Raw genomic sequence first — 15,138 nt, 5'->3', positions numbered from 1 at the left:
GGAAAGGAGGAGGGGTCCCCAGAGTAGCCAGCCAGTGCTAATGATGCAGCAGAGGACTCATCTGCCTCTCAAGCATCAAGAGTTTCCTCTGACCTGAAACAGACGCCTGTTACTTGACCATTATTGAGCTGGCTGCAGCAGAGACAGCAGAGAGTGTCCAGGGTGTAAATGGGCCTCGTGTTATTCTAACTCCCACTGAAGAAAGCCAAGAGAGGCACGTCTTAGCAAAACCAGAAAAGAAAGACAAACGCTGTGTTTTGGCAAAGTTTCTACAGGCCCTGGTGCATGTTGGGAAAAAATATAAATCAAAACCCGTACATGACATTGGTCAACAGGACCAAGACTTCAGAGGACTCACTGCTCGTTCCACTCGGCTACAACAGTGAGATTCATTTAGATCATTCATTTGAGTGTTGATTAGCTTTAGGAGAAGTTCACGTTTAAGTACAGAAATGCAAAGAACAGTATTATGGTTTGTCCATCACAGAGCATGTCTGTCAAAGTCTTTAAATAAATAAATCTAAGGGATCATTATCAAGAATGTGCTCGATACGTTTTTAAAGAATTACTTTCTGCCGTTAAATCATTATCAGGTTTATTTAACTCCCTAATAACACTGTAGTTATTGTAGTGTTGGCCTCAAGGATCCAGTATTGGTCAGGGCAGATTACTTTCTATGAATAAAATGTCCAATAAAGTGTTTGAGCTTTCCCAGAGTCCAAAGTGACATATTCGAAAACGCATGTTTTGCTTGAGCAACAGTCCAATACTTCAAGGATATATAATTTACAATTATGTGAAACAGAAAAGCAGCAAATCCACACATTTAAGGAGCAAACACCAACACATTTTAAGCATTGCTGCTTGACAAAAGACAAAACACAACAGACTAAATGACAAAATGATAAAAGAATGAAGGAATTATTAAAAAATAAAACCTTACTCAAACAAAAAACAGCTAACCAACTCATTTAAGAAGAGATATCTCAGAAAATATTCTGTGTCATATTGTAATATCTTGGAAAGTCTTCAATGACGACAACTTGGGTAGAAGTGCAGGAAACTAAGTTAATGTCTTCTTTTATTATCTGTTCAGTTAAAGCAGTAAATAACTGCAGATGTTTGGTTACTTCATGTGAACAACAACAAATATGAAATGTATCACAGACACAAATTCATTTCATAGCAGCAACCAGTGAAGATATAAAGCAATTAAACCAAGTCGTTCAACAACAACAGTTATGTTTATGATTGATAAACCGCAAAGATTATTTACTTTTAGTGTTAAACTGTTTGACGATGAGAATCAACTGACAGTTTATATTACCTTCTATTTGACCACAACACTAAAAACACTAAAAATCTGTGCAGTATAAATACTCTGCAATACTACAACTATTCGGTCTGTATATATAATATTGCAATACTACAACTATTCGGTCTGTATATATAATATTGCAATACTACAACTATTCGGTCTGTATATATAATATTGCAATACTACAATTATTCGGTCTGTATATATAATATTTTAGTTAGTGTGGATTTTTTAACTTTTTTAATATTCTTTACGGTTTTATTTACTTATTTAAAATTGTTTTAATTTTTTTTTTTTTTTTACTATGTCTCTTGTTTGCACTAAATTTTCCCACTGTGGGACTAATAAAGGATTATTTTATCTTATCTCATTTATAAACTTCGTCAGCTAAGCTAGCTGTTGACAGTGTTGTTAAATCCTAAACAGGTAGGAAGTTGTTTGTTTACACTTGGTCAAAAGTTAGCCAACACTAACAAGCTAGCAATTCTAACAGCAGGTTGTTCTGGGTAAATTATGTTAATATGGATTATGTTAGCTAGCTAGTTAGGTGAATATCTGGACTTTTCATAAGTTATTTAACACTTACTTTTGCGCTTTGACTCGATTCGTTCAATCCTGAAGTCATACTGTCGAGGCGGAGTGGGTGACAGAGAGTCAGCCTTCCCAAATCTCAAGTTTGAGGAGTCTAAAGCCTCCTGGAAGTAAATCACCGACGTCGGCGAGAGAGTCTCGTCGGGACTGTCAACATGTCCGTTTCCATCCGCGATTTGTCCACGTGCACTTTCTGAAATCCCTGAAGGTGATACATCTCCCGACACATCCCGCTCCGCCATACTCTCACCCTTCGGTTAAATTCACTTCATTTATCCAGTAATCACTCCGCCTTTCGTCCTGTCCTCCACAGCCTCCACATGACCCGGAAATAGCTTTGGCACTAGCGTTTTGTTTTAATCTGTTGCTAATATCGCGAGAGTTTGCGCGCTGTGTCAGCGGGATGGTCCGGAGACGACCAGAGATCGTCCACGTGAGGAGAAGATGACCGCGATGACTCACGAGTAGCGGCTCCATGACTGAGCATTAACGCGTGGATGCTCCCATGATTCATTGCGATACACGCCGGTGCTCTTGTGCCTCTCCAATTTTCAAGACTCTCTGATGAACTATTGAAATACTTTTTTTTCTGTGTGGACAGGACACTTAAAACAATCTTAAATAACGCTGCTTGCTGTATAACAATAAATACAATTATACCAGGATAATTCGTATGAAACATACACCTTACGTTTGGGCTACTTTTAGGCTGCTTATATTTATGAATGTGTATTTACAATAGCAAAGATATCAGAAATAAGACATAGATAGATATCCGAGTGATATATAATTAATAATAAAGACATAAAAAGAAGGTTACTTTTCATCAACACGCAATACTTACTTATAAACAACAGCTTAAAGGCCTAAGTCAGCGTTTTTTTTTTGCCATAAAATGTATATATATATTATAAAGAATAATTTCTCCCTACTCTCCTCTGTCACAAAAGTAATACCCAAAACGGCACATAGAAGGAGATGCAGGACTAACGTAAAATGGATGTGCTTTCTTTCTCCGTGGACATTTCACTGCCTTCATACCTCTAACCCGACCAGCAGCAGCACCTGCCAAGTCTGACATCTGTGAGATTTAAGAGCAATCTGAAATAACATACAAAGACATGCATTTTAGTTTCACCTTCATATGTTTGAAATGCTTTTTGATGGAGAGAGTATATTTTTGTTGTTGTTCTAAGTCAATAAGGCGTCTAAGATTTTGTCAAATTCCACTGCAAGTAAAAGAACCTGTCTCCACCATCTCTAGTGTTAACCAGCATGACACCAGGCAGACTTTTCATTAAAGCCCAGTAAATCAATGTTACATGCTGTGTCTTAGTGGCTCTGCTTTGCGTGCTCTTTCTCAGAGCAATGTGCACCTGAAGGAGCTCAGATCTGGCTCTCTCTTGTCACAGATTAACAGTAACATGAAAACAACTACAGCACTGACTCCGTTAGTCGGTCCACAGATTACGAGGAATGTCATCGGTAAGACGTACCTCAAGCATCCTCCTTTCATACCACAATATAAAAAACACCTTGCAGGTACTTTGAAACAAAACAAATCTATTTTTGAAGATATCTTTATAAAGACTTGAATTTCATACTCTTTTGAGACCGTATTCAACCTGTGCAACGAGCCCCTCACAAGAATAAATAAGAGCAGTACATCGGACAGATCCAAAGAGCACATGTATGTGATCGCCATAAAGACCCAGCAGTGCTTCTACTCCAATTTATACTCAGCGTTTGGCCAATACTCTGGTTTAAAACCAAATACCTCTAAGACTAATGTCACTCCCATCAGCCTCAGCTGTACTTTGTGTTTAGTGCTGAGAGGGAAATATTAGCAGGTAATCACACTAGAGGTGAATATGGTAAACATGATTCCTGTTAAACATCAATATGGTAGAATTTAGGTGAAAGCACAAAAGCATAAGTAGCTGACTTTATATTTGTATTATGTGATAAATAAAAATCACTTCTTTTTGCAAAAGTTGTTGGAATCAAACAAATATTAGTCCTAAAACATATGGCCTAAAAGAAGTTCCCATATAAATTGATATATACATATAATTTTTTTTAAAGTCAGCCAAAGTTTGGCCCAATAGGGCACCAGGCCAGTACAGGTCACAGCAGGAGGCTCACAGACCTCACAGATCTCTGCCACATAACTTACTGTACACTGTAACCTCACATCTGTGTGAGAACATCTGCCCAACAGCTAATGTTCACATTAATAAAACACCACTTTTCTCTCTTTCATTTGAACAACGCATTCGTGTATATCTGATCAGGACAGTATACTTTCATGGCCTGTTTATAGTTCACTATCAAACTGTACCGCGTTGCATGATGGTTTTCGAGGCACACTGTACTTTTCTGAAATTCATGGAATTCTTTGTGTTTTCAGTTCTCCTTCTGTGGACATTAGTCCAGCACTTGTGCTGTCATTCATGTTTATGTCCCAGCTCCTGCGTAATACATCTCCATTTCCTTTGCCTGGCGTCTGGCCTCCTGTTTGGTTTATGGTTAAGGTTTATTGATGGTTATCTGTCACAGAATCTCTAGAATGTTCCTCCAAAAGTTGTTGCTTAAAACCCCAAATATACTGCTTTTAGGTTGAAGCGTTTGTGTTATAGCCAACTAGAAAATCAAATATTAGAACATATCTTGTCTGAATCTGGAGAAGATGGCCAGCATGTCCGAAAGAGGTCACAAAGGTCAGCAGTTAAACTTATTCCTGGTTTTCATGTAAAATGGTCTTTTACTACTCGTTGGCGATGGTTTTATTGTGTGTTTGCCCCACTGGTTTGCTAATACCAGCTGATAATGGCGGTCTGACCCACGGTGTCTTTGCGGGAGTGTAGCGCCCCCCTCCGGTTCCCCACCAGGTTGAACTGTTAAGCACTGTTTCCGGTCTTTGCACTGTTAGCACTATTAGCACTGTTAGCCTCTAGCCGCTGGCTCAGCCGCCACCATATCTGAGAGCCTTGTGGAGGCAATTGATATGCTCTGAATTTCGAAGTTAGCACCTTTAATCAGTACGGACATTTTGGAAACATCAGTGTAAATGTACCAGTTCAACAGCTTCTGACAGAACAGACTCAAAGTCCTTACTTTTGATGGCACGAATATCACTGCAGGTCACACTACATTGATGATAAAATAATATAAATAGTTAACCCAACAAATAAGAAAAAAATGAAGCTGCTCCTCTTAAAAATGTTATGCAAAATAATAATAACACTACAATTATTAAATAGACTATTGCCAATGTGAAAATGAATCTAACCTATTCAGCTGAATTGCTTGATAATAAAATCTTACACCGCTTTGCCCTTTCTTATTGTCACGGTGTGGCCTGAGGAATTTCAGAGAAGAGGTTTGAGGTGGAACTACGTTTCCTGGAACAATTTTACATCAAAGGCACAAGCTGGCAATAAAACCCTGTGGAAAGACAAGAGGGATCAAAACAGCAGCATCAGGTCACATTGAATGCATTTCAAACTACAAAGGGCCAACAAGCCAATGCAGATACCTTTCAGATCCGCATGCTTGAAGGGGAAATCAAGTCAAGTACTTCATGTTTCGAAATCGAATTTGAAGTAAAGCCGGGGAACTGTGAAGTGAAGGAGTATCAGGTCTGTTGTGTTTTGCTGTCGCTCCGTCTCTCAACATTGCAGCCTTTTTTCCACTAATAAAACTTGCCGTACATGATGGAAAACATGGAACTGCTGACATGCTTTGGGTTGAATGTTTAAAACAGCAGCTGTTTTGCATTATACACTCAAGTATGAGGGACAATCCCTTCTCCCACTAACTAGTCTCAGATATGTCGTACCCATGTTAGCCTTAACAATATTTTGTGTTATGAATAAAAACATAAAACGATGTTTTGAGAACAAGTTTCAACTCAATTATACTGAAGGCATAAGCACATGACAGCAATATTTTACTTTTGACAATGGCATGATGTTCAGGTAAAGGTGTAGTTTTAGCTTTCGTCAGAAAAGAGGTCTTGTCTGACAAAAAGTGTTAAAATGGCCTCTATGATAAATTGTATAATTCTAGTCAAGTGTGTAAAGATGCTCAGCCCGAATGGCTTATAAGACCACGAAAGGTGATACATTACCACATAGCTTTACATCGTGAATATTCAATTTCATAATCATCTGTGAGAAAGAAATCGTATGTTTGCAATGTTGGTTTTATTACATAAACATATTTGAGTTTATCTCCAATAACTGTCGTTGTTTATTGATTATCTGTTCATCTACAGGGGGCAGTTTACTGTAGGTTCTCTACATCTGATATTCAGATCATTAATATAGCAGCAAACCACTATTCGTACTGAAAAGTGGAGTAATGTCTATCTAACGCAGTGGGCCATATAACGCCAGAAGCGTAGCGCCCACCCTCCGGTTCCCCCTCAGGTAAACACTGTTTACTCTGTCAGCACTGTTGCCGTTGTTAGCACTGTTAGCACTGTTGGCCGTAACCATGTCGAGAGCCCCACTGGTTTGCTAATGACAGCTGATAACGCCATGCTAACACCTAAATTTAATTACGTTTCCTGGAACAATTTTACATCAAAGCATGAGCTGGCACAAGGTGTTGTTTATCTTGAGGTCTCACAAAAAATACAGTTGCAGCAGTGAAACCCGACATGCCACAAAAGATAATCAAAATTGGAACAATTTATCCAAATATCCCAATACTCACGATGTATCTGTGACGTCTTTGAATGTAAATACGAAAACATAAACCTGATTAATAGAAAATAAAGACTTCATCACAGTATCTGTGTGAAATAATCAAATAAAATATCATTTTAGTGAATTTCCCATCAGACATATACAACTTGTTTTAAAACACATACGTTTGATACACAGGACTTTTTAACTTATTTACAAAGATATTTATTTTAGATGATTTACAGATATCAAAACAGTATCAAATTCAGGTTAGAAGGTGCAGACAGACAATAAAACCACATGGCGGCAGGAGTCCCTCTGCAGGCTGTGTTTTGGCAACAGACCCTAGTTTTCCAAAAAGTATCAGGTATCGGCACGCGTCTAACTCTAGATGATACCATAAACATTAAACATCCCAAGCAAGAAATGTTTAAACTGGATCTTAGTTCAATGTTACTCTCTAGTGTACTGAATATAACCCAGTCTAAGTTTGGCAACCATGTGCTCAGTTTCGGTGTTAGAATAAAATGTTACACAGCAACCAATGTTAGTCTGCAGGCGTTCAAAGAGCTGCCAAGAATTCTCAGTCGAGTGAAAAAACATGTCGAGTCTGCGTGTCACATAATATCAAATGCAAAGTTTCTTGCCTTTGTAAAACTGAACAATAATGCCATCACTGCATGCTTCTTTTCAAGCACAGCCTTTCTGATTTTGAAAAGTACTTTTCTGAACTCATCTGGATGATTTGGGTGAAAACGTGTGAATATGAACTAGATATGAAAAAGTGTGCAAAATCACAATAAAAGTCAAATCGCAGCTCAATGCAGTGACCTGCGTTCCAGCTGTTATGCATTACAAATACATTATTTTTTTAAACTATTTTGCACACATTATGGTGTTAATATGCTGATTATTTTCTCCATTAATTGATAGATTATTTGCTTTTTATAAAATTTGAAAAACAATGACAAATTCTGACACAGTTACTGTACCTAGAGCCTGAAGTGACGTCATCATTAAAAATAAATTAAAATAAATTAAAATAGGCTAAATAAAAGTCAATCTTCACATTATGGAAATACTAGAAACATGAAACGTTTTTGCATGAAAAAATTATTTTCTTCCTGCTGTACTTGTACTTTTTAAAGTAGCTGGATGTGTAGCCTACCTAGCTAACATGCTTGAAGTGCGCATGCGTTAACCATTAATTCAGTTCGGTTTTAGAGAAATAAATTGTGAATAATATTAGTCTAACTTTGATTCTAAACGTTCTCGACATTCATTGGATGTCGAGAAAGCCTCATCATTGCTAACATAACTTTTGCCATTTAATGGTCAGTATACTAACTGAAGTATGCTCACCATCATTTACAACACAGACGGGACTAATGATATTTTATTAATAACACAAGCTACTTACTACATAGCGAGCAGTGCTTGTGGAGAGTAACAGGTATATTTTAAAAGTTTTCTTAATTAATTAAAAGTGATCAGTGCAGAAAATAATAACAATTAAAAAAGCATTTACATTGTGTTTGGTCACAACCATTAGCTGGCCTTTTCTATTTGTATGTGACAGGTTTATTTTCCTGTTTTTCAGTAAAGGTTAACTTCACCTGAAAGAGTTAAAGAGTCTTTTCAAAACCACTTTGAACCTGTTGTGGAGTGATGATCTCAAAGGGGCATGCTGGAGCTAAAAACATGGCTTTCTTATTTCCTGGAAGACTTTGCAGCTAAAGCTGAAGTTTGAGTGTTTCATCCCAAAATGTGTGATGGATGGAAACTTAATACAAACACAAAGCAAAGAGGGTGCAGACAATGAACGGTCTACACTTGTTCTTTTCTTTCTTTTAAGAACGAACTACACATGCTTTATAAAACTCTTCTAAATCCCTCTAATAGAAAGTCAGAGAGCTTGTGGATAATTGGAGATTTGGGCTGAATAAATCCGCAAACCTTGAGTTGGGCCTAATCCTTTAAAGGAAATAAGAAGAGGGAAGAGAATGGACCAACGTCTACTAAACTTTGCTTATAAGCACTTGAATGTGTGCTGTAAAAATCTTCTCTCAATACATCTTTGAGTTGTATCTTTTACAAAATAGATCATCCTTGAAGTCTCTGTGATCTGATGGTGAGTTTAAGAAAGCGAGACGATGATACATAAGATAAGATAATCCGTGATTAGTCCCGCAGTGGGGACATTCACAGGATCACAGCAGCAAAGTGGACAGTGCACACAAGATTAAAACCATTTGTCTTTTATTTTGTATGTTTAAATCATGACAGATTTTCTTTTATTACAAATTGAGGGATTCTTTTAAGCCACTTATCTTCAGCTGATTTCTGTTTCACCTGTTACATTTAATATAATATAACAGGCCACGACTGTAATGACAAGCTGATCTTTCCACGTTACCTCCAACAGATGGCGCTGTAGATTACATAATTCACAAATAAAATAAATAAATAAACAATCCCAGCAAGTGTTTCGTAAAAAATACATTGCAACAATCCTGCAGAACATTGTAGAGAGATGCTGGATGAATATCCCCGAGGAACTATGACATCTTTATGGACGAAATATACAAAAGTCAGAAGTTTTTACTTAACAAATACATAAACAAGAATTTGCTTATTTTATCAGCCTGATATTTTTTTTATTCTTGATTTTATCTTAACAAAACTACAAAAACTAACTCATTGTTTATGTTTTGAATAACGTCCACAGATTGGTGACTTCACGTTGAACAATGACTTGGTTCAACAATGGGTGGTGGTGGCGGTGGGGTGGGGGGGGGGCTGATAAAGTGATGATGGTGCAGCGGTGGAGCAGTTTGACCTCCCACCGGAGGAGTGGCGTTGACAGAAGGATGGTCCAGCAGATAGAGGCGGCAGCATGCTGAGCGCAGTCGCCGCGCGACGCCTCATTCAAACTTCCCCGAGAGCTGTGGAAGTAGACTTCTTCACCTTCACGTGCACACAGCGGCCGGTGACACAACCGGAGCCAGGCACACAGGACCTACAGCGGCGAGTCCTTCGCTCTTGCGCCACCTCGGAAGTGCATTTCTTCCACCAGGCCCTCGTGTGTGAGTGTGTCAAGAGGCGTCTCGAGCATAAATCACCGGAATATTATTCCGGTTCACGTCCATGCAGCGTGTCACCGGTTCCTTCAGGATTTCAGCCACTTTCTATCGCGCTTTATGTCACTTAAAAAAAAAAAAAAAAAAAAAAAAAAGCTCTTCGAGCTCTGCTCTAAAGTTGTATTGGAGCTATTTGTCATGGATTGAAGGGTGGCTCGTGCGTAAATGTGCAGCGCGAGTGTGTTTTGTTATGGTTAAGCGGCTCGTTGGGCCAGTTAATGTGATTTATGATGGTGCCGTTTACTGTTAGCTGCCAAAGCCACTGCATCAGGTTATGAAGTCTGCTGTTGAGTAAAGTGATCACAGGATTAACATTGTTATTGCAATTGTTACACTTGTTGTATTTCTCCTTGTTAAAGTGATCTCCTCTGTTTCTCCTGTGATAACATTTAGCTGCATTGTGTTTTTAAATCATTTGCAGCAGACCCATAATAAGTCTAACTGATAATATCCTTAATTACTCTTCCCCGGTGTTATTGTTGTTCCTTTCAGTCAAAGCACTTTGGTTGTGAAAGACACTGTAGCGCAGAAAAATGACCTCCATTTGTTCCTTTACCAGGTCAAGCATCAGCAGGGTGATCCGCTCTGCTCGGCACATTCACTAAGGAGATTTATCACACGCAACCTGAAGAGATGAGCAGCGGCAAGAAGTAAGTGACTCCAACGAGCTTTTTACAGGAGTGATTCTCACTCTACGCAGAGCTAATTGACCTTTGAAATAAATTGAATTAAGCACACCTGTGTGTAGGCGAGCCTGCAGACGGCTACCGGTGCCTAATATAAGGAGTAATAATCACTTAGAGATCAGGTGCACTTCAGGAACAAGTGGTTAGGTAATGAGGCTGAACGGTTCCAACAAGGTGACATTTATCTTTTCAAATACCGCTTTCACACAGTGTGGGCTGTAGCCGAGTGCTCTATTTCAAGTTAGAATAAAATTGAAATCATCTACTTGCCTGAGGAACCCCCCTCTGTATATTCAAACTACACCGGGCTGGACGTTAACAAGCTCCTTAAAGGTCATTTGAAGTCTGACCATGTTAACGTTTAAGCAGGGATCTTAGCCCTGGAGGAACACATACCTCAGATAAGATCGCGTGAAGACCAGAGGGGCCCTAAACACACCGCCTTTCGTTCCTCTTATGCTGCACAATCACAGCTTCACGATTGAACCGTCTTTATTGGTTCATCTATGTTTTAAAAGAGGACTGCTACCAAACTGGTCGTTAGATCTGTTAACATTGGGGGCAATCAGTGGCCAAGGTGACACTGCAAAATTGTGACTTTGTGTTTTTTTTCTCTGCTTGCTGTCAGAAAGTCATCACCAAAACATTTTTCTTCCACCGATACAAGCTCACCTGCAAGAGTTGTAATTCCTTCAGTCATCTGGTTCCTGTGTAGTCTCGACTCATTTTTCTGATTTTGAGATACACAACAGGCTCATGTTGAAAAATCTGTAAATCTTTTTCGGCTGATGTCCAAAAGTAAAGTGCTGCAAATAGATCCAGAAGGGTGTAAACTGCAGATTTTCAAATTCAGGAAAAAATGAGCCATAATTGCATTTATTGTGTTGGGCGAAATAAAGTCTGTTTGACGTTTGTCGTGATGATGTTGGTTACCACAATACCAGGATGTTCAGTCCCAGCTGAACCCTGCTTTTAGTTCCCCATGTGACCCTCAATCGTTTAAAAGTATTCAGTGGGAACTTTTGGTTCGGTTTGTGTGACAATTACCAAGAAACAAAGCTCTGAATTTCTTCCTCATGCACAGTGAAAACTGCTGTCAGACGAAAGCCCAGCGTGGCTATCATCTAACAAAAACTATACGCATCCTTTTATAGTGCGGAGAGAGCCTTTGAAGTTCAGGGAAATCTGATATCTGATGACATTCTGCCATCGGTGCATGAGGGGCTTCGACTTTACAAACCTGATTGGAGTACAGGATACCGGACACATGTATTCACATCCCACACAACGACTACAGTAGATATTGTACACCATAACAACACAGTCGGGATGCCTTCAGGCGGTTTGACGTTTCCATGCTTTGGACACACAGTTGCCGACTGGAGAACACGCTCACCTCTCCAAACAGATAGTGACTGTAGGCTACATGCAGATTACTGTCGGCTCTTACAAGGACAGGAAGACTGATATGTTATCTGTGAAGTGAAACACAGATAGCAGCTTAAATAGAATCCAGAGTGCAAAGTAACAGCTTGTCTTAAGGTTGTTTGAAGGTTTAGCGATTGATAATAAATATGTACGTGTCATTAAAATACCGATTTAGAGGATTAGATCCATCTTGAAATACTTTTACACTCTTGAACGCTCAGGTGCTGGTAGTGTAGTTTGCATCTCGTGGTCCCTCTCTGTTCTTTTTTCTATATTCCTGTTAAATAAGAACATGTTTTGTGCTGCTAAAAGGGATGTCGATTGTAGAAGTGATATTGTTTAGTGTGACTTGTAACAAAGTACACTTTGACTATAGAGAAGAAGTACACTAACAGGTTGTCGAATATAAGGAGAAGTACTCTGCATTGAGGCGGTTTGACAAGCTCATATCAGCAGCCTGTTGATGTTGCATCGTCCGTGTTTGTAGTCCTAAAACTTAACCTGATGCATTTGTGTTAAAGCCATTGCATGCACGCATTATTAAAACATGAGGTAGAATAATCAATCACACATTCACTTGTGGGATCTTATATTTGATTATGCTATTCAAAACTCTGTGAAGAGTTTGTTGGATCCCGAACTGATACTCTCTTCATTGATTCATAAAACAATATTTAAAGTTGAAGTTTCATCATATTGGTAGAATATCAGAACGTCACAAACCAGAAACTGGGGTCAAAAAACGGACAAAAAAAATGACAAAAGGGTACAATCTGTTTTTATTTCACAAAATAACTCCTGGAATGCACATCCCATCGCCAATAGTTCCCATGCAACAATCACATCACACACGAGGCATAAACCTTTTTCTTCTTCTTGCTGAATTAGTTCACGTAAAGATGTTGTCTCTTTCTTCTCTGACAACAGGTGAAGTTCAGTGTAGAAATTCAACTTGGCTGCAGACATGCGAGGGCGGTCGGCTTAGGCAGAGTGCAGTTTGGCCTGTTATGTCCCTGATTGTTCCATAGGTGGCAATGGAGGAGGTAGGAAGGCCAGTGACGGCAGGACAGCTGGTGAAGTCCAGAGATAAAAAAGAGCTTCAAACAGCGGCTGAATCATAGTGCTGTTTTAAAAGGCTTCACACGTTGAACCAGAGCGGACAGAGTTACACGTCAAAGTTAAAGCTGGATGAGTTGCTTTCTTGTTGAGATGCTTTTGAGGGATCAATCGGCTGTTGTATTTTAATTTTAGGTTAAAAATGAATGTTTCAGTTGGAACCAAAACTTTCTCCAGAATCTAAAGGTGGCATTTTAATATAATTTACCCTTTCTTATCCTTTTTATCAAAGACTATATAATGGGTAATAAGTTCAGCTAAAACAACTTACTGGTGTCAGTGTGTTCTGGAAATGACAGAAAAACTTGAGCAGCTGTATTTCCAGAATAATTGTAATTTGTGAGAACAGCTCTTACAACTAAACACAGGAAGAGTTCCAGTGTTATTCTTTCACTTCACAGGTGTTGATTGGAGAGTTGTCTGTCCACACATTAGGTCACAGGTTGGCTGGTCAAAAAAACTGTTTAAAAAAAACAAAAACCCAAAAACTCTGAATGCCTAGAAGTACTCGTCAAGTTTTTCATTTTTCTCAATGCTAAAACAACACAGATGAATTGACAGTAGTGGGATTGTTGCAAACGTACTTTTCTTCATAACATTTTGAAACTAGACACCGATGAACTGAACCCATTATGTGTGACATGAAGATCATGATGCAGTGAGCAGAGACTGTCTCCTCGTGAGCAGGATGCTCGACCAGCTGGAAGAGTTCTGTTGGGCAGCTGACCTCTGACCCCTGTGTCCAGGGTGTCCCCCCCCCCCTGCCATTGTACTGAGCGCACGCCGTCCAGTTCTTTTTGACCTAGAATTAACTAAGTTGGAGAACATTACTGAAAGTATTAAAGATATTATGACACCAAATGTATATCTTCTTAATTCAAGGGATTACCAGACACAGTAACATTATGGCTTCATAAAACAAAACATTATCATTATTGATAAACGATTGGGCAAAAAACTCTCTAATCAACACTCAACAATCTTCTCCTACTTCTCTCTTAATATTAATAGAAATCATTAATATTATTATCAAGCAAGCTCTTATTTTCTGTGGCCAATTCTTACTCAATATAACCGTTGATTTTATAAAAAATTATATATATTTAAGGATTATTATGAACCCTTTAACGAATCTGAAACAAAACAATAAAAGAAATGTTGCGATTGTTTAACTAAACAAACCAATTTGTCTGTGATCCCAATAGGATAAAGCTGGGGCTTAAGTATCTCCAGGTGTGTGTGTGTGTGTGTGTGTGTGTGTGTGTGTGTGTGTGTGTGTGTGTGTGTGTGTGCACGATTACCATGTATGCATGTAAATTTGCTGTTTGTGTGAAAGACTAAAATGATTGGTAGCTGCCTGAGAGTTTATACTGTATTGCCCCCACCGCAAAAACAAACAGAACTTCCTGTCAGCCACGGCGACCAGCCTGAAATAACCACTTTTCAATCCGCTTTGCTGTCTGTTTGTTGGGAAACAGCACGGTTTGTTTGAGGCGCCGAGTCGTCTTGGAGAGCAGCGGAGGCTCCGACACGCCGGCCTGTTGTGGGCTTCTGCGAGTGTTGTCATTTAAGTAAAGCCGGCGTAATCCTGTAAGGGCGGATGAGTAGACAGACATGTGATGCCCCACTTGTTTCTTAGGTGGAGGGGGCGGTGGAGAGGGGGGCTGGCAGGCATTACAGACCAGATGGAGAGGCTTTGTAGTGGGCGTGGGACTGATTAGACACAACACTGACTGATGCTTTTACAGACCCCCTACCAGTAATACAATACACATCACCTTGATTCAGGTTCTAACGGGTGAACTGTGGGCAGAGACGGATCCAGACCTCGATGGGTTCAAGTCTCAGCCAAGTCTGCGTTTGTTTTTGGTTCTTTTTTTTAAGCGTGACCAGCACCAGTCACTCAATTAGCAGCGACTTCCTGCCCTCTCCCTCGCCCCACGTCCACCAGATTAACTCCGTTCCACCGTACCTAAAGACTGCGCACTTTGCCCTCCTCAAGGACGACACACATTCGCTCACTTGAGGGTGGTTCACTCGCTGAAACGCAGATCTTAAGGTGCTGTCGCAATAGCGTGTGTCCGTCAATGAGTCTTTAATGGGTGGAGATGAGCGCCACCAGCAGCACCAGACTGAGCCCCAGTACAAACTTACTGCAGGTGAAC

General features: G+C 39.5%; 2 protein-coding genes across 5 annotated transcripts in view; one reads left to right on the top strand and one right to left on the bottom strand.

The window, feature by feature from the left end:
- The window catches only part of rufy3 (RUN and FYVE domain containing 3), a 14,558-nt gene extending 12,310 nt beyond the window's left edge, over window positions 1-2,248 (bottom strand). Inside the window, exon 1 of one of the 2 annotated variants that reach the window (XM_031870561.1) lies at window positions 1,905-2,248. In XM_031870561.1, coding sequence (XP_031726421.1) covers window positions 1,905-2,151 — 247 coding nt within the window. In that variant the 5' untranslated portion in view covers window positions 2,152-2,248. The remainder of the gene's footprint in view (window positions 1-1,904) is intronic. The other variant, XM_031870563.1, reaches the window with a different exon arrangement.
- A 7,246-nt stretch (window positions 2,249-9,494) lies between these two features.
- The window catches only part of slc4a4a (solute carrier family 4 member 4a), a 55,069-nt gene continuing 49,425 nt past the window's right edge, over window positions 9,495-15,138 (top strand). Inside the window, exons 1-2 of one of the 3 annotated variants that reach the window (XM_031870493.1) lie at window positions 9,495-9,689; window positions 10,303-10,393. In XM_031870493.1, the coding sequence (XP_031726353.1) occupies window positions 10,377-10,393 (17 nt within the window). In that variant the 5' untranslated portion in view covers window positions 9,495-9,689; window positions 10,303-10,376. The remainder of the gene's footprint in view (window positions 9,690-10,302; window positions 10,394-15,138) is intronic. The other 2 variants (XM_031870490.1, XM_031870492.1) reach the window with 2 other exon arrangements.

Source organism: Anarrhichthys ocellatus, unplaced genomic scaffold (assembly GCF_004355925.1).
Source record: "Anarrhichthys ocellatus isolate YVR2014 unplaced genomic scaffold, GSC_Weel_1.0 scaffold53, whole genome shotgun sequence".
In the NCBI taxonomy this organism is placed as follows: Eukaryota; Metazoa; Chordata; class Actinopteri; order Perciformes; family Anarhichadidae; genus Anarrhichthys; species Anarrhichthys ocellatus.
Note: the sequence above shows the minus strand (reverse complement) of the source record. Positions and strands in the feature narration are given on the sequence as shown.